Source organism: Ictalurus punctatus, chromosome 27 (genome assembly GCF_001660625.3).
Source record: "Ictalurus punctatus breed USDA103 chromosome 27, Coco_2.0, whole genome shotgun sequence".
NCBI classification, from domain to species: domain Eukaryota; kingdom Metazoa; phylum Chordata; class Actinopteri; order Siluriformes; family Ictaluridae; genus Ictalurus; species Ictalurus punctatus.
The window spans coordinates 8142045-8162442 of NC_030442.2; the positions used below are offsets into that span (position 1 = coordinate 8142045).

The 20398-nt window shown below is 44.9% G+C and overlaps 1 protein-coding gene across 1 annotated transcript; it reads right to left on the reverse strand.

Moving 5' to 3' along the window:
- Nucleotides 1-1418: 1418 nt before the first annotated feature.
- LOC108259145 (dynein axonemal heavy chain 7-like) lies at nucleotides 1419-14489 on the reverse strand. Its single transcript, XM_047151688.2, has one exon. It carries the CDS (start codon nucleotides 14119-14121, stop codon nucleotides 2233-2235), a length of 11889 nt encoding a protein of 3962 aa, XP_047007644.1. The 5' UTR covers nucleotides 14122-14489; the 3' UTR covers nucleotides 1419-2232.
- Nucleotides 14490-20398: the final 5909 nt, after the last annotated feature.

Sequence of the window (20398 nt, forward strand, 5' to 3'; positions counted from 1 at the left end):
AATGAATTCCACAATTCTGTAAAATCAAATAAAATCTTTATTCTCTCCATTTCAACAAGTTGTTTCACAGTAACTGGTCTCATAAACAGAAAAAAAACATTACTCAAATTAACATTAACACTAACTAAATTCTGAAGATTAAAGTAACATTTCTTAATTTATTGAATGTTAATTCATATTAACATTGACTGAATTGTAAAAAAAAAAAAAAAAAAAACCCTCCTGTTAGTCTCATATTCACTCTCCACAAACACAAGCATTTCTACTTAATCACTGAACATCAAACTGGTAATATATACTATCAACTTTTTTATATATTATTAACTAGTTATGAAATATACTACTGTACAATGATATTTTTCTGTGCTATATATACTTTTTTTGTCAACTCATCTTCATTTATATATCTTTCATTAGTGTACTTGCGCTTTAATTCAGCGTGCACAGCGGTGCAGAAAAATGTAAACCTGATGCCGAAACTCCCGCTTCACTGCTGCAGTTAACATGCACACAGAAAAAAAATACGCACTGCTTCTGCTCTGCTGCAGCGTCCGGTGTAAAATTTTACTTTCTCCGGAGATTACAGAGCTTACAAACTGCAGTTTTGTCATCATTCCACACAAGAGACATCTTTACACACAGCACTAATTTGATGTGTTTTCCCGGCCTCTTTTGATTTACAAGATATAATCAGCTCTGATCATCGGATGTTTTTAAATTATCGGCTGATAGCGGGAAAAATTGCCTTTATCGGCCGATACAGATTATTGGCCGATACATCGGCGCATCTCTATAATTAATACTTATAAATTGGTGTATAATAGATAATGAGCATGGGCACTAAAATGCAAGTGCATCACTTATAAGTAGAGCTGCAACAACTAATTGATAATAATCGCTTATGAAAATCGTTCTCAACGAATCTCGTTATGGATTAGTTGGTCTGTGCGCGGCATGGGGGAGATTTACTCATTATGTTACTTCTGTTCTGAAAACACGCTTCGGAGAGTGAATACTAAAGTTGTGTCCCAAAAGACGTACTGTACACTTTCACTATGCAATGTGTACTATCATCTAGTTCAGTGTCTCTCAACCGGGGTCCGGGGACCCATAGTGGTCAGTGGTGTAATTGCAGGGGGTCCGTAGGAAAGTTTTAAAAATGTTTAAATAATATGTATTTTTTTTGTTAAATGTATAAAAACATATTCAAATGAGATGTTTTAAAATTAATCAATTTGGTTATTCACAAATATCATGTTAGCTGAGCTGACAATTGTTCATTGATGGATTTATTTTTAATTTATATACAAATGAAATGATAATAAAATCTTTAAATGTTTAGATTCAATTTAATGTTAATATTATTAATGGTAAATATTAATAAAAAATAAAGCAACATATATATATATATATATATATATAAATATAAATGACTGTTTAATATATAGCCTATAACTGTTGTGGAGTCAGGGGGGTCTTTTGGATTGGTCGAAATATGCTAGGGGTCTAAAGCTCACAAAAGGTTGAGAACCACTGGTCTAGTGTATGAATTTTATAAAGGTTGTTGAACCCTCTTTTGAAAACATGAAATATGGCTGGTTGAAAATGTTATTTTAGTACTGGTGCACACCTCATATGTGGTGGATAAACATTCAATTTCCTTTCTATTCAAGCACATTAATAATACAGACAATATATAGACCTAAATAGTCAACTTAAAAAGGGTTTTATCCTTTTCCTAAGAACTTTATTTTTTAAAGGTAAGGTTAACATTCGCATGGAATTTCTCAACTACACTTTCTTTTCCTTTTTTTAAGTTTTATGAATCGATTAATTACACTTAAAGGTATTGAGATTGAGAACAATATAAATGTGAACAATTTGAAAAATTGTTGAAATGAGAGACTTAAACATGGTGTCATGTATCAAGGAAGGAACTCTGGACTTCATTTCCCCGCAGCCACTGCACCATACTACATCAATGTCACATGACCACCTGCACCTGTATCACCCTTGAGCACTCCTATATATAGCCACTGTTAACACTGCTTCCTTGTCTTACGTTAGTCTTTATATGCCTTGTCTTGTTTTTGTGCCTTTGTTTATGTTTAATCCTTGCCACAGTGTTTTGCCTCATGTCATTTTGTCTTTTGCACTTTGTTTGTCATTAAATGTTTAAACGCACTCTACTTCGTTGCGTGACACATGGCACTTTTAGGAACTGCTACTTCATTAGTTCAACTGACAGAGCAAAGCAACACCGCAACAAATCCAGTGCTCAGGCGGCACGTCTGAATTGAGGCTCACGGCCATGACGTAGTTAGTTGAGTGGCCCGTGGTGGACAGCGTCCCTCGTCTCTCACTCGTCTTATACACGGGTGAAATGTAGCACAGGCGGTCGGGGATGTCCTGCTTCTTCATGGGCATGAGCCAAATCACTGGCATGGTGTCGTAGAGGACCTTGGGGTACGACTCTGCCAGCAGCTTCTTTTTTCTGTCCCAACGCGCCCCTTCCAGGAACAAACCACGGATGTAGACGCCATCCTCAGGAGGCTGTGTGTACTCCATGTCATCCATGACATGGAAGTCAAAGGCGAGCAGGTCGATGGGGATGGTGTGTTTGCGAGCGTAGTTCTGCTGTGCACCGGTCAGGAAAGCCTGCGTGAAGAAGAAGCCTGAAATCCAAAACACAGCCGGCATGCCATTTTCATACCAGTCCTGTAAGAATCTGAGCCTCTCCAGGAAGTCGTTGACGTATCCTCCAAGAGGTTTGAGACTCGGGTACGATTTTTTCATCCACATACCTGGAACACGGCCCTTCAGAATGCTTGTTACTACTTCCTCTAACTCAGCTGACATCACCACTAGACCCTTGATGGCCATCTGGATGTTGCCACATGAGTTACGGATGGTCTGGAGCAGCTTGTTAAAGCGGCCCATCTCCTGCACCAGGACCGTGTTCATGCTCTGCTTGTAACTGGTGGGGAACCTGCGCATGGCTTCCTCGGTGTTAAAGTCATGTGGCAGTTTGCTCAAAATGTCCGCCGTCACCTCATACACCATGTCGTCAGAGGATTTAGCATCACTGCCTGTGATGCGAGACTGAGTGAGCAGGATGCTGTCAAACAGGAGCTGCGTCTCTACCTGGTCCTTGGTGATGTCAGCATTGGCGTTCATGCCAAAGATTTCTGGCGACGGGTACAGTGGGAGTGATTGGGTGTACTCTATGTAGCTATTATGATCCCCTTCGGGCGGTGAGTAGTAAATCCCGCTTGGATCGAACTTGTACTCCGGGTCTTCAATGATCTTATTGGTGTAGAAGACGGAGAGGATGGTGCGAAGTGTCCGGCGATCCCAGTCATCAGTAACACGTCCTCCATAGTTACACTCTCCTGTCATGTAGCGCAGTGCGTCGAACGGCACTTCTTCATATTGGTCCAGGAACATATGCAGCTGTTGGACAGAGATGCGCAAGTCAGTTTCGTTGAACTCATAGGGGATGTTCCAGCCCAGGGGACCGAACTTCCTTCGCTCTTGTGTAAGAGCATGAAAGAAACACAGGCCATAAAGGAGTTTCTTGAACACAGCTGGCTTTGAGTTGCTGTTGAAGAACTCCGGATCAGAGATGGGGTCCATATGAAGAGAGCCAATGATGTTGGAACGCAACCCCTTGGGGGCCTCGTTTGTCATCTTGACACCATTCTGAAGGACGGCCACAGGGAAGTTAGGTGAGGGGTAACTGGTTAGCCACAGGCGGAAGTCTGGATGAGTGGTGTCTGGGTTGAGCTCCTCGCATACCCGTTCCAGCGTGGCCATCCAGGATGTGGCCAGGTGGCAGTTTTGCAGCACCACCCAGGTGCCTTCCTTCACTCCCACCTCAATCATATTCATGGCAATGGGACCCTGGCCTTGGCCCAGTGACAGAGAGGCCACCTTGTACCCTGTGAACCCCTGTTCTTCTCCAAATTTCAGCAGAGCTGCCATGGGGTCGGAGCCTGGTGAGAGGATGAAGATGAGGGGAGCACAGCAGTGACTGTCTCCAAATGCCTTTCCCAGGTTAAAGGGTGGTACCTCGATAAACTGCTGTCCCAAGCTGTTTGACACAAACTCCTGCACCATAGGAACGATCTTGTCCGGTCTCAGGCAGCGGATGACCAACATTCTCTGAAATTGTCCCAGTTTCTCCTGCCACTCTCCAGGAAAATGTGTGTGATGAGGATCCTTGCTGTCATACACTTCTTTCCAGCCATCTCTGAAGTGGGCCAGGTCCTTGCGCAGGCCCTTGAAGCACTCCAGCTCGTCCAGGCGGCAGATCTCATCCCAGGATTTCTGGGGCAGCCAAGTGCAAGGTTTAGAATGAGGGTTATCTAGACCCACGCCACCCGTCAGCAGAAAGCGCCACTCACTCTCATCGATAAGACTTTTGTATGTAAGCAAATTGACAGTGAGGCAGAAAGAGAAGAGCAGCTTGTCCTTCTCGAATAGTGATCGGCACACGTTGACATACAGTGAGTAGGTGAAGTGGTCTCTTAGGATCTGCAGTCTCTGCTCCAGAACCTCGCTCTTGTCCGAGTTGTCGATGGATAAGATAAAGAGATTGATGAACCAGCCTAGTGAGTACTGGTACATAGGTTCAATGTTGGCCAGGTCAATGATGGAGAACAACAAGATGGCAGAGTGGACTGCGATGGGAGTGTAGCCCATACGTGTTTCATCAATCTTTCTCTCCGTCACCTCAGCCACAGCCTGCTTCTCAGAGATGTCATTGGCCAGCAATTTGGAAGAGGTGAGAATCTGGACAGCTGTCTCGTCCTCCAGGATGTTCCCTTCAGATGCCGAGAGTACTTCCAGGATCTTGTCTTCGATCTCCTGAAGCTGTCTCTTGTTTTCTGCACCTTGCAGGATGAGGGCTTGTTTCTCCTCTTCTAGGTCTGGCCTCTCTCTAGCCACCACTATACCAAGCAGCTGGTCTTGCAATCCCTCAGGCGTGATCATGAAGTTCAGAAGTGTTACCTTGACTGAAGTCTCTGGCAAATAGTGTGGGTTTCGTAGCTTGGTGGTGATGTAGAAGCGGAAGTCCGGTGAGTACTCTATGGTGGAGTCTCCCAAGCGGATACACACACTCCCACCCTGCTTAAACGTCTGCTTCAGCAGTAGAGGCTCCAAAATGGGGTCCAGCTCCTCGCCCACATTTTCCAGAAGCACTGGCGTGCCGAACTGAATGCAGTTCTCCAGTGTTCTCACAAAGTCGCTGTCGCTCAACTTGATAACGTGCAGGCTGTTGGCCTTCTCCATATTCTTTACCCACTTGTTTGCTTGGCCCTGTGGGTCAATCATCAGAGGCCATCGCCTTGCGTTCGATATGATGATTGCATTGTCAATGGAGAAACTATCTGATGGAAGGCCTGCAATGATCCAGCTTCTGATTTTCACCGGCTCTCCCAGTGAGTGCATCAGAGACACATTCTTAGAGCAGGGGATCGCTCTGGTCTTACACAGCTCAATCCATTCTTCTGAAATACACTGTCTATAACTAGATGTGAAAGCCCCAAGGTAGGCTACTATTGCAGCTGAGATGAGAACGTCTCCAGTTAGATTAGTGTACAATTCACCCAGGTTCAACGCTGTCTCACTCCAACGAGTCTTCTCCCCGCCCAAACCACTGATCAGCTGTTCTGCTCTCTCCAGCTTCTTACTGCACAGCTCCACCTGATTTTCCAGGTCAACTTTCTCGTTCTTTTTGGCCTCCAATGTCTGGTGAAATTTGGCCAATTTGTCCTGGACCTCCTTTAGAGTGGCCTGCTTATTCTGGAGACTTTCCGTGGCTACCTTCAGCTTAGCCTCTGCTTGAGCCAACTTCTCTTTCTTAGGCGCCACAATTTTTACAACCTTGTCATAAGATTCCATAGCATAAACCCACTTGCAGAGACCCTCTGCTGCGGTGGAGGCCGTTCGTATCTTCTCTGGGACAAAATCTAGGTTGGTCATGTATTTGTTGCGGATGATTGTCATGGTAGCGGCTGGAATGTTGTCTTTGTTGTACTCATGCAGACTCTGCAGGAACTTCATGTCACTCAGAAGTTTCTTGGCTGGGCCCCAGAAGTCCTCAATCTTTTTGCCTGGGGTGGAAGGATCAGGGATGCGGTCAGGTTTTATGCCTTTTAGGATACAAATGGCCTCCATCACAAGTTTGACACCAGCTGGAGGGCTCTTCATTGACTTCACCAGTGAAATGTCCTTTGTAGTAAGTGTATCAAGTGCATCCAGAGCTGACTTCAGGATGGGCAGAGCATCATCCAAGTCCGCATCACACTCGTCTTTGATGGCCTTGGCAGCCATAGTCTGTTCATTTGCCACTGCCTCATCCATGCGAACAACCTTTTCTGTCTCTGCCACCTCCACAGACTCATGCCCAATAATGATCATCATCTCATCCACCACTTTGCTAGCCACCTGGAGCTGAGGCTGAAGTGCCTCCTGCTCCACTTGCATAGTGGCCACCTCAGCGGCAGCAGAGTCCAGTTTCTCCAGACCAACCTCATAGCGTTGTTTCAGCTTCATCACCTCAGCCCTTTTGCACTCCAGCAGGACTTTGAAGGTGGAGATGAGCTCCAGGTATGAGGTCGGGGTCACGTAGTTGGGGCGCTGCAGTTCAGCCAGAAAGCGTTCAGAGAGATTGATGGTGGAAATGTGGAAGATTTGGCACATGTCTATGCAGCCAGCGCGAACATCATCTGTCATCTCAATGTCCTCCAGGAACCGAGATGCCACAGCCTGTAGAGCATCATCAGGCCAGCTCTGGAACCAGTCTATGGTGCAGCAGTTGATAAGTGCAGGGAAACGTCGCAGACGGCCTCGGAAGGCATCACCTATTGGACTCATGGCCAGCACCACATGCAACTGACTACGACAGCGCTCTACGAACATGTTGAACAGTGCCAGAAGACTTCCATCTGTCTGCTTCTCCCGCTCCCGCTGGCGATCGAGGACCCGCATTCTTTCGCAGATCTCCTGCTTCTCATCCACAGCAAAGAGATTAGGAACTTCACCTGTGTTGAGCAAATTGCTAACATCCTCGAGGAATGACTCCATCTTTATCTGAGTGTCAGTGAAGAGGAAGACACCATGGGTATCACCAGATGTTGATTTGCACATAATACGTTTTAGGTCATCACGCCATTCTGTCATCCCATAACTCCTGGAGATCTCCACCTGGAAGAGCTCGGCTTCAGCCATGTGAGCAGCCAGACGAGTCAGGGACTGCCGACCGCTCCCTCCAACACCGACTAGAAGCGCATGACCCCTCGGCTGTTTTAGGATACGAGAGATCCTGCAGACATGTTCAATGGCAAATCGGAAGAGCACAAGATTCATGGATGTCTTGTTGATGTTGTTATACTCCTCTAGGTGGGCTTCCACCACTTGGCGTAGCTGATCAAGATCACCAACTTCACGGTAGTTACGGTCTTCACCCTTGGGGTCATGGAAATCACAGAACATGAGGCTACGCAAGTCATCTTCAGTTATGCATCCATCAGAGTCAAAGTCCAGGTGCTTGAAGAGCTGATGGAAGTCCTCCTTTAGGTGGGACTTGCAGACCTCCCGCAAGAAGTCCACCATCCAGGTGCGGTCTGATGGGTCAACCAAGCGGTCGTAATAAACTCTCTGCACCTCATGCACCCACAAGCGTTTAATAGCTTTGGGGTCCTCTGCTGTCTGTGGGCATGATAAGCAAATGCCTTGGATGACACGAGACAAATCCCGCAGGTTGAAAAGATAATGAGATTTGTGTGGGGTAGGCAACAAGTTCTTGGTGGCCTCCTGATACACTGCCAGGGTGGCACTCACTATCTGAGAGGTGAGGCTGGCAAATGCCGGAGGAAAGGGAAGTCGTATAGCCAAGTGCCAGTTTAGGATTCTGGAGAAAATTGTGTGCATGGTCTTCTCATCAAACTCATTTATCGTTACCAGGTTAAAATGACGAAGGAAACGAGGTGTAACTGGGTTTCTCCCACCACCAGGAGGCCCCATGGCGCACATCAGCTGGATGTCTATCAGGTTGATCATGGAGCAGTCCTTCATGTCATACCAGTTCCAATGGTCCAGCCACTGGCGCAGAAGCTCCACAGGAGGCTGAGCACCGTACGTCTCTCTTGCAGGCATATTCACATCATCCACAAACACCACCATCTTCTTTCCCAGTGGGGCGCCAAACATTCCTTTGCCTCTCTTGTCCAGCTTGGACATGATGATGTTTTGAGTCTGAGCGGCTGTGGTTTGGGCTGAAAAGTTGATTAGCAAGGGACTGTACGTATCCTTGTTGAGCCGCTTCAACAGGAAGTCTATGATGTACATGCTCTTGCCGGTTCCTGTGGGCCCCACAAAGACGGTGGACTTCTGGTGCATGACAAGCAGCTCCATCAGAGCCGTGTAGCGCACTGTATCCTCCGTGGGTACAATAATCTCATTTAACTGCATATCTTTGGGGATCGGTGGCGCCTGCCTCAGCTCCTCAGTCCACAGCTCCCATCTGCCTGGACCCTCTTTGATGAAGCGGTACTCATAGAGAGTGCCCTTGTTGGGTAAGGGCACAGTGAGCTGCTTGCTTGGTGCCTCTACGTGCTCCAGGATGCCATGGATTGCCCGCATCTCCTCAGTAAGAGCACCTGTTAGCAGCTCCCTCACCAGACCATCAAACTTCACCCTCCCAGGCTCTGTGCAGCTGGCACCCACTGACCACACCAGAGAGAATACAAAAATACCCTCAAGCCAAGAACACACATCCCTCTCGCTCATGACCTTCATCTGGCCCTCATCTCTAAACTCATCCATCATGCAGTCCATCAGGTTCATCAGGGAGCGCACCAGGTTGGTGTCTGATGTCGGCGACAACTCCTTGGTCCCTTTGCGGATGAGCTGCAGGCAGGCGGGCAGTATGCGGTCGAAGAAGCTGGTGATGAGGTCTTTCTGCACGGCACTCAGTGCAGACGGCAGGGTGTTGAGCCAGGAGATCATCAGCGGCCTCCAGCCCAACATATGGGGCTCCATGTAGATCATACCACAGCGAGAAACCGTGGCAGGTGAAGCCACCTCCAGGTCCATGGGTTCAAAGATGAGGCTCATTTGAGGAGACATTTGGATGATCTCACCGCTCATCAGGCACAGTTTCTTATTGTCATCAAGCACTGTGTTCATATTCTCGATCCACACTGCATCCACAGGACCATCAAAGATCAGCCACTTCCTGTCTGGAGTCTGAGAGGTGGCAAAGGCTCTGTAGCTCACAGCAAGTATGCCGTCTGACCATTCATGAGAGACAGGGTCAAACTGACCATACAGCTGACCCATGGTGATAGATTTGGGGTTAATAACAGTGATCTGAACCTTGTTCTCATCCATCAGGCCCTTTTCACAGATATCGTTCAAGGCAGCAGCGAGGACTCGACAGGCACTCGTCTTCCCTCCGAAAGGCTCTCCCACCAGCATGAAGCCATGACGCACGATCATCATCTCATAAATCTGCAGGATCTTCTCCGCAAAGAAATCTGTTACCTGCAGGTTCATCTTCTCGCTGTTCTCTTTAATGGCCTTCAGCAGGATGCTGTAGTCTGGCTTTGGGAGTTTTACACCAGGAAAAAGATCTGAAGTGATACCCTCAAACAGTGGTAGATCATGGGCCAAAAATTTGGGAAGGTTAACATCGATGATGGACCTCAGCACAAGAATGTCCTCGTTCTCCTCAGGGAACTTCAGCTTTAAGTTTCCAGCGGCAGTCAGGACAGATTTGACTGCTCTCATACCATAATCATAGTGGCTCTGAGAGGACAGCTGCTCGGAGCAGAGGCGATACGTGGCCACAATCTTTACTGAGAGTGGACGAGCAGTTACAAAACCACAAGAGTAGAGCACAATCTCTGCAATCAGGGCGTAATCAGGAACCATCATGGCCACGGTGCGGAACAAGGCCTTCAGGTTATCAGGCAGTTCGGAGCGGCCAGCGTATCCCGGGTTCATAGTGATGAAGACAGCACAGGACGGGTTGAGCCTTAACTCTGTGCCCTCAAACATCAGCATCTCAGCTTGAGCTGCGATCCCTCTCTGAATAGTGAGAATTTGTTGCGCCACCACAGACAGTACCTCCAAGTCAATGCGATTGAACTCGTCAAAGCATGCCCATGCGCCACAGGATAGCAAGCCCTTAAAGAACTTTCCAAGGGCAATGTAATCAAGACCATCAGAGCAGTTGAAGACAACACACTGCTTAGCCACAGCTTTGGCCAGATCTTTAGTCGTCTCTGTCTTCCCTGTACCTGCTGGGCCTTCAGGAGCTCCTCCTAAATGCAAGTGCAGGGCTCCAAAAAGGGTTCTGTAGCAGCGATCGGTGAGAGGGGTGATAACCAGACGTGGCGTGTTACCAAGGTACTCGTAACCATAAGCCAGGCCTGCATTAATCATTTTGGTCTGAAGCTGTTTCTCAATCCAGTAATAACGAAGCTGGCTGAGCCACTCAAAGTTGTTCTCATCATCCACACCCTTGTGCACAAGCGAGGCCAACACGTCACGAGCGTGCACGTCCAACACCACCAAGGCTTCCAGAGTCACTCGGTTCTGTTTGGACAGTTTCCCACGCACCAGTGCCACTATATCGTCAATCTGTGTGTTATTCTGGTGCAAATAAGCTTCCAGTGCTTTTGGTCCCACTGCAATGGCTTCGTGGATGTGTTTGGTCCAGTACACCTGAGACACACACAGTACTGTCTGACCTGGCCAGGCTCGTACCCAGTTGATCCGCAGCTCTTTAGGGTACGCCTCGATCGCCTCTTCTATCGCCTTGTGTAGGGACATGAGCATGCCACTCTCCAGCTTGAGGAGCCATTTCTCGACCTGGCCTCGGGCTTTAGCAGTCGAGATGATGTCAAGCAGTTCCACCACCTCACCCTCACTGCTCTTCATGTGTGTGATCTCCAAAACATCACTGAACACAACACTGGCGATACCCTCAAAACACTTCTTCAGATGCGGCTGCACTCTGGTTGGGTCCTTCGTCTCAGAGAGAATCTCCAGTAGCTCGTCGTTGGACAGAAAGAAGAACCGAGGGAAAAAGAGTCTCTTCTTTTCCAGGTACAAGTTCAGACCTTTCAAGATGAGCTCCAGAAACTCGTTGCTATTCTTAAGCTTCTCCAACATCTTATCAATGGCCACCACAGCCAGGATGTGCTTGTCCAAGCTGACTTGCTTAATGATGTCCCTCCAGGTTTTATCCACAGTGGTGAAGCGACATCCTTCCTCTGGCATCTGGGCTATGATGTCTGGAGAACTGAAAATGGGCTCCAGATAGAGCCATGTGGACTGGACTGTCAGCCACTCGTTTAAAATGTTCTGCAGTAGCAGCAGCTTGCCCTCCCAGTCTTGTATCTTAGCCTCGAAGGGTTTACTGAAGGATGAGCCACGCATGGTCTGCGTCTTCACTATATGATCATCCAGCAGCATCTGGATTTCATCCACTGAGGACAGAATGGATGTGCCGGATTCACGGTAGGGCAGCAGATTGAACTCCATACCTGCCCATTCACCTGCCATGCGCTCCATAGCCTTCTCCAGTGAGTACTCTTTGCTGGCTGCCTCGCTGATGCTCTCAAAGTTGGGCATGTGGGTCTCGAGGGCAAGAGGAATAAAGTGGGAAATGCAGGCCTTGTCTTTCGAAGGCTTCAGGGAGAAGCCCACTATGGCTGACATGGCCTCCCAATGGCGGTCTCGCAAGCCTGGATTACACAGCACCTGCACTAAAGGGATGTGCTGCTTAAAGTTCTCCACCTTAGCCTTGATTTGGGTGGCGATGTGTAGAGCCTTGGGCGAGTCCTGAAAACATTTTTCCAGTTTGTACAGTGAGCGCCAGTAGTTGCTGACGTCGCCCTCCACCTTCTCTGGGTTGATGGATGTGAGGGGTCCATTAAGCCACTGCTTGTGCTGAGCCTGAAACTCAGTAGCTGTCTTATACAGGTGAAGGTATGGGAGCAGCTGGTCTTGGACTTTCTTGCGTAAAGGGTACTGGGAGATGGGCCATCCAAACGCTTCTTCCTCGGAGTTGAAGCCATCTATTTTCTCCATGGCATTCTCCAGCTTGGAATTGAGTGTCTGAGCTTTTTTCAGATACTTGCTGAGTTCAGATAGGTTCCCAAAAGCGGTAAATCCCTCCACCTGCTTTGCGTAGCCTTCCAGCTCTTCCACAAACCTCTTGCACCGCAACTTAAGGAAATCCTGGAATTTTTCAGTCTTCTTTTCAGCAATCTCTTGGTGCTTGTCAAAGATTGAAGGCATGCTTATATGCCACTGGAAGGGCTTCTTGTTCAGGTTTACGTCCATTTGAGAAAACTCAGCTAAATAGCAGAGATGATTCATGGATTCGCTGAGCTGGAGCTCTAGTTTGGGCATCTCTTCAGCTTCAACCTTCTTTATGTAGGCCTTAAGAGCAATTAGCTCTCGTGTGTTTGAAGGACTGCTGTGGGCTTTTTTTGCAATCTTCTCAAATTCATCACATAATTTTTCATTGCAGTTCTGGTGGTCCTTCAGCAGACGGGTGACCAATTTCTCCCTGAGTCCCTCTGCACGCTTCACTAATGCACGGATAAGCTCATGGCAGTGCACTTCGAACATACCGAATCGTACCACCTTGCAGGAGTCATACTGGATCTCATCAGCCAGCTGCTGGTAGCGTGTCACCTCCATGATCATCTCCTGGAAGGAGTGCTGCTCCACCAGTAAGTGCTCTGTGTCCTGCTCGGCCTGTTGCGATAACAGTGGTGCAAATTTGTCATAGTGGCGCACATGCTCAGTTGGCCCACTGCTCTCCTCACGTATCACGCGCAAAATTTCAGCCTTATGTGCCTTCAGGATCTCAGGCAGGATGATGGGTTTCAGGGTTCTGGCATCCTCAGAGCCTGGCCATTCCGAGTCCAGCTTTGTCTCAACTCGAGGCACCAAGCTGACAGATTTCAACATTGCCTCATAGACATCCAGCAAAATGGCCTCAAAGTCCTTGAAATCTGGCTCGAATACGATCTTGTTCTGCTTCAGTATCAGCCTCAGAACAAAGCCTGGATGCTCACGTGCACTTGGGAAACGTGGGTCCTGAGCTATCAGGCATGTGTAGTCATGAATAGATTCCAGGGTCAGACTCTGGAGCTGAGAGGACATTAGGGCAGCCAAGCAGTTGAAGAAGGACTGCAGCCGTGGTAGACTGTTTTTTCTTGGGACCAATTTACAATTGCTTCCCTGGTAGAAGATTTCTTGCACATCAGGAAACCACTTCTTCAGCAAGACGTCTTCAGCACTTTCAATGTGTCGGCTGACAATCTGCTGAAAGACGGAGAGTTCCATAGCCTCCTCCCTGGTGTGGAACTCTGTCACGTCGAGAAGACGTAAATTCTTGAAGGACACATGCCACAGGTTCAGCACAGACGTCATGGTGGGGTTGATGGCATGAAGATGCTGGCTCATCCTTTTTTGTGCTTGATGGAAGGATGCATTCCAAGGCTTTGGCACAACTGCCATCTCTACTCTGTGAGGCAGAAGACTTTTCACCTTCTGTTCTTCATTCTCCCTCACGTCACACAGAGCAAAATTGACTACAGCTTTCTTAGCACTCAGCAAATAATCCTCTCTTATTTCATCTGAGAGAATCTCAACTGATCTTGTTAAGGTGTGTAGGTGACTTGGCACCCGATTCAAAATACTCTCCACCCAGGAATCTTCCATAGGGCTCACGTTGTGTGTGTCAATCCCGTATTGAATGTAGTTATAATATTTAAAATATTGTTTCTCACCACATGGGGCATGTAAGCTTTCGTTTGTATCTGATTCCTCCTCCATGAACAAGCTTATGACAGTCCTGCGAAGCTCCCTGCGATCTTTTTTTAACTTCATACATCGTTTGAAAGCTTCAGATACTCTGGCTGTGCTGCGTGCTCTCTGGCTGTGCTGCGTGGTCCCTCCGAGTGTTTCTGTGGAAATCCTAATGGGCATTCCATGAGCTGTGTTTTCTGTTTGGCCCAGGAGGACGAAGCTTGGCTTTGCATCCTGCCACTTAGGCTTTTTACTCCCTGATGCATCGTTACTTTCCATTTTATAAAATTCAAAATGCACACTTATACAGAAGCAACTGTACTTCTATTTAATTGATCAGCTAAAATATAAAATAAACTAGTTAAAATAGTAAATAAAATAATAATAATCTGGCTATCGGCCTTGTCTAAAATCACTAAGCTGGTAAACATTAAGCTGTTAAATTGGCGTCTGTAATTGCCAAACCTTACCTTACACACACGAGTATTACAACCTCTATACTGAGGATTCTAGAACTGCCATCGTGAGGCGTCATAATTCTAGAATCTTCCTACTGAGGGAGGTTTCAACACGGAGGAGTTTAACCCACCTATTATCTATTATGTAGCGTTATAGCGTGACCAATGTCCGCCATTATAAACACAGCAGACTTTATGTTCAAACGGAACGCTTTTCGCAGCGCGTTAAACGCTACGTTGTTCGCTGCGTTTTTTGTGCTCACATCCAGGAGTTAAACGCTGGCGATGCGCTGAATGAAAGTGCAAATTCACTCGCTGATAGTAGCTGCCGTTTATTGAAAAGCAGAAATGCCCCGGTACACAAGGTGGCGCTGCACAACTTTCCATTTCTGATACCCGCTCATCAATGAGAAGAAGAAGAAGAGCTCAAATATATTCATACACTTCTTGCAAACTCGCTAAGGCATGTGTGCACTTGTTGTGAAGTGTAAGGTGATTTGACCACTGCAACAAATACTTCTTTAAAGCTAAATCCTTAGTTTTCATTTTAAAAAGTATACTCTTTTAAAAATAACTAATGATTCGAATTTATATCAAAGTCACAGAAATAGCATTCGTATATTTATGGTAAGACCCCGATTATTTTACTTTTTAAATCTGTTTTTTTTTCGGGAGGGGGTGGATATAAGGCAACTATTGTGGCCAAAAATGTTAATGTTCCTGTAAACTGATGAAGTGTTGACTATGAATGATCTTTTTTTTTTTGTGTGGTCAATATGATAATACAACGATGCAATAATGGGGCATTTAGATATTTGAATAAGAGGTCAATTATACTTTATATATGCATAATATAATATTTATGCCAGGTGCAAAATAAATACATTGGTCTATCAATCAGATTATCATTTGCATAGAAGAGACAAAGAAACAAACAATGCTATTTAGTGTAGAAAACAACACTGACAGAATGAAATGGATCATTTAGATATATATGCTTGCATTTCAGTGTCATCAAAAAAATAACCACAACATAATAGATACACTATATATTATATTAGCAGTGAGCGCTTTATTTCGGGTATGTCACTTATGGACTCTCACTAAAATGGTGGGTGCTGGACGATTTCTTCTTCTTCGGTAAGACAGTTTTGTACTTGAGCGCCATCAAGTCGCATTTTTATGTCATTTCAGCGGCTCCAGGCACGTCAACAAAAGCGCGAATCTCATTCAAGAAGTTTTTCACCAACAGCAGGAAAGCTCAGTATCAGAGGATTTTACTGATTCAGTTTCAACCCCTTTACTGGTTTAAAATAAATAAATAAATAAACGGCGTATATCCATTTCTCCTCACACTGACTGTGAGCTAGCGTTTGGCAGAATTGAGACTGTCAGAAAATAGGACATGAGTGTTTCCACGTATTTTCCTGTAAACCCTGAGTGCTTCTCATTTCTTATTTGTGCATCCTCATTTCTTTTCCTTGCATCTTAGCTTCACCCCCTGAGCCTGGCCACACACTTGAAGATTTTAAAGCCGGGTTCACACGGTACGATTTTGGCCACGATTTTGGCCACGATTTGGTCGTCTGAGACAAATTTCGAGAATCCTAAAAGATTCCTATAATCCTAGGCCAAAATCTGTAATCTGTTATCTATAATCTGTTTATATATATATATATATATATATATATATATATATATATATATATATATATATATATATATATATATATATATATTACAATTGCTTTTTTGTTTTTGTACTTTTTAAAATAAATTTTCATAACTTTTATGACTATAAAACTATAATGGACAGCTATAGAGCATCAATGATAAAATGTTTCTGAACACTATACTTTGAACAAGAGAATTAGGTTGTAATAACTTGGACTGTTTTACATGTAAAACATATTGCATTACATTCGTCCTGCGTTCTGAAAACATTCGCATATGAATTATGTAAATTGGGACGAAGGGCACATCTCGTTCTCCATGACATTGTTAAATCTCCGGCTCTCAGAGCAGATGTAGAGAGAGGTGTGAGTGCAGCGGGAAAGCAAGACCTCGCACTTGCAGGACAGTACTGGTGACATTTGGAAAGTTGCTAAGGTTTGTCCAAAAAGTCTCTAGATTTGTGATTGTGTTTTTTTTTTTTTGTTTTTTTTGTTTTTGTTTTTTTGGGGGGGGGAGTTGCTAAAGTGTTCTGAAAAGGTTGGCAACACTGGTCTGCACTGACAGCTAGATAAAAGGCAGGCTAAACTCTGCCTCTTTCCAACAAAAAGAAAATGCAGAGAGAGAGAGGGAATGCGGGGTTTTTAATTTATGCACATTATATATGAAACGCAATAAAATACACCGAGTACCCAAATGATGCCCTGTCTGTGTTTTTTTTCCTTGAAAACAATTTAAAGTAGCGTTATGACAACCTTAATTGTTGTAACGTTACCATCTGCGGGTAAAAATAAACTGCGGCAAGTAACGATGTCAAATCACTAGCCAATTTGGCGGGTTATGTTTCACAACTTATGCTTATTCAATTTGCTGTCGAAGTTTATGTAATCTGCACAGATTTAGTGCACATGCTAAACTCATGAATCAATATGAATATTAAATATAGCCTCTCTACAGCACCTGTGCATTTCTGGCTTACTCCAACACAACAGTCACTAAATTGATTGTCTTTGAATTTATTTGTCCAGCTAAAATGCATTTCGACTTGTCTGGTGTTGTGCATATTGTTTTTATTTAGTTTGATGCACTTTATTGTATAGTGAATTTTCTGAAAGACTCAAACCAAGCTGTCTGGTACCAACAACCATGCCACAATCAAAGACACATCTCACAATTTTTCTTCCTTCTGATCAAGTTCAAGTTCACTGGTGAATGAAGAAATTAAGTGTGCTTCATACAGAAGCAACTATTTCTATTTAATTAATCAGCTAAAATATTAAATAAACCAGTTAAAATGTTAAAATAGTAAAATAATCAAATAAAAATAATCTGGATATCAACCTTGACTAAAATCACTAAGCTGTTAAATTGTCTGTAGCTGCCAAACCTTACACACACATTTTGGATGGATGGATGCTGGCTCGGTAAATAGAGTATGAAGCATATTCTGAAAGCAACCCATGATTTTTTAAGGCAAAGAAGTAGATTGACTACAATGGCCAAGTCAGTCACGTGATTTGAATTCAAGTGAGCATGCATTTCAATTATTGAAGGCAAAACACCCGCAAGACAAGCAGGAACTGAAGACAGCCGCAGTAAATGCCTGGCAAAGCATCACCAAGGAAGGAACCCAGCGTCTGCTGATGTCTATGGGTTCCAGACTTCAGGCAGTCATTGTCTGCTATGGATTTGCAAAGGATTTCTTTCTTTCATTTCACTGCAAGTTATATACTGTATATAACATAATATTACAATATATATCTTAAACCTTGAATTTACAACCTAGCTCTCTCTCTCTCTCTCTCTCTCTCTCTCTCTCTCACTCTCTCTCTCTCTCTCTCATATATGTGTATATATAAATAAATGTCCCTTTTTCAGGAGACCGTATTTTAAAGATAATTTTGTAAAATCCAAATAAAGTTTACAGATCTTTATTGGAAAGGGTTTAAACAATGTTTTTCATGTTTGTTCAATAGACCATAAACAATTATTGCACATGCACCTGTGGAACAGACTTTAAGACACTAACAGTTTACAGACGGTAGGCCATTAAGGTCACAGTTACAATAGCTTATGACACTAAAGAGACCTTTTTGCTGACACTGAAAAACACCAGAAGAAGCTCCCTAGGGTGCTTGCTCACCTGCGTGATCATGACATAGGCCTGCTGCAGGAAGGCATGAGGATTACAGATGTGGCCAGAGCAATACACTACCAATGTCTGTAATGTAAGACGCCTAAGACGCCTGTCCTACATGGAGACAGGAAGGACAGCTGATAGTCCTTGCAGTGGAAAATTACATGTAACCATGTGTCCCCCCAGACGTGTTCTAGAGCTTGCAAATGCCTTGGTGGAACAGTGGGGTAACAACTCACAGCAAGAACTGGTAAATCTGGTGCAGTCATTAAGGATGAGATGCACTGCAATACTTAAAGCAGCTGGGGCCACACCAGATACCGACTGTTACTTTTTGATATTGACCCTCCCTTTGTTCAGGGACTCATCATTCCATTTCTGTTGTCAAATGTTTGTGAAACTTCTTCATTATGTTTCAGTTGGGGAATCTTTTTATGTTAAGACTAATATTTACACATGTTAAGAAATTTGCTGAAAATAAAAAGCAGTTAAATGTGAGAGGAGGTTTATTTTTTTTGCTGAGTGTATATATGCATGTGTGTATAAATAAGTAAATAAATAAATAATATATATATATATACACAGTATCTCACAAAAGTGCCCCTCACATTTTTGTAAATATTTGATTATATCTTTTCATGTGACAACACTGAAGAAATGATACTTTGCTACAATGTAAAGTAGTGAGTGTACAGCTTGTATAACAGTGTAAATTTGCTGTCCCCTCAAAAGAACTCAACACACAGCCATTAATGTCTAAACCGCTGGCAACAAACGTGAGTACACCCGTAAGTGAAAATGTCCAAATTGGGCCCAAAGTGTTAATATTTTGTGTGGCCACTATTATTTTCCAGCACTGCCTTAACCTTCTTGGGCATAGAGTTCACCAGAGCTTCACAGGTTGCCATTGGAGTCCTCTTCCACTCCTCCATGATGATATCACGGAGCTGGTGGATGTTAGACACCTTGTGCTCCTCCACCTTCCGTTTGAGGATGCCCCACAGATGCTCGATAGGGTTTAGTCCATCACCTTCACCCTCAGCTTCTTTAGCAAGGCAGTGGTCATCTTGGAGGTGTGTTTGGGGTCGTTATCATGCTGGAATCATGAACTCCCTGTGGCCCAGTCTCCGAAGGGAGGGGACCATGCTCTGCTTCAGTATGTCACAATACGTGTTGGCATTCATGGTTCCCTCAATGAACTGTAGCTCCCCAGTGCCAGCAGCACTCATGCAGTCCCAGACCATGACACTCCCACCACCATGCTTGACTGTAGGCAAGACACACTTGTCTTTGTACTCCTCACCTGGTTGCCGCCACACACACTTGACACCATCTGAACCAAATAAGTTTATGTTGGTCTCATCAGACCACAGGACATGGTTCCAGTAATCCATGTCCTTAGTCTGCTTGTCTTCAGCAAACTGATTGCGTGCTTCCTTGTGCATCATCTTTAGAAGAGGCTTCCTTCTGGGATGACAGCCATGCAGACCAATTTGATGCAGTGTGCAGCGTATGGTCTGAGCACTGACAGGCTGACCCCCCACCCCTTCAACCTCTGCAGCAATGCTGGCAGCACTCATACGTCTATTTCCCAAAGACAACCTCTGGATATGATGCTGAGCACATGCACTCAACTTCTTTGGTCAACCATGACGAGGCTGTATGCTCTTGCCCACCGTGCTGCAGCTCAGTGTCAGGGTCTTGGCAATTTTCTTATAGCCTAGGCCATCTTTATGTAGAGCAACAATTCTTTTTTTCAGATCCCCAGAGAGTTCTTTGCCATGAGGTGCCATGTTGAACTTCCAGTGACCAGTATGAGGGAGTGTGAGAGCGATGACACCAAATTTAACACACCTGCTCCCCATTCACTCCTGAGACCTTGTAACTCTAACAAGTCACATGACACCAGGGAGGGAAAATGGCTAATTGGGCCCAATTTGGACATTTCCACTTAGGGGTGTACTCACTTTTGTTGCCAGCGGTTTAGACATTAATGGCTGTGTGTTGAGTTATTTTGGGGGGACAGCAAATTTACACTGTTACACAAGCTGTACACTCACTACTTTACATTGTAGCAAAGTGTCATTTCTTCAGTGTTGTCAGATGAAAAGATATCATCAAATATTTACAAAATTGTGAGGGGTGTACTCACTTTTGTGAGATACTGTGTATATACATGTGTATAATCATGTGGCAGCAGCACAATGTAAAAATGGTACAGGTCATGAGCTTCAGTTAATGTTTACATCACAGAGAATGAGGGAAAACTGTTGATATCTGTGACTTTGCT

Coding starts and splice junctions, on each gene's coding strand:
- LOC108259145 (XM_047151688.2), bottom strand. CDS start 14,121: ATGGAAAGTAACGATGCATCAGGGAGTAAAAAGCCTAAGTGGCAGGAT.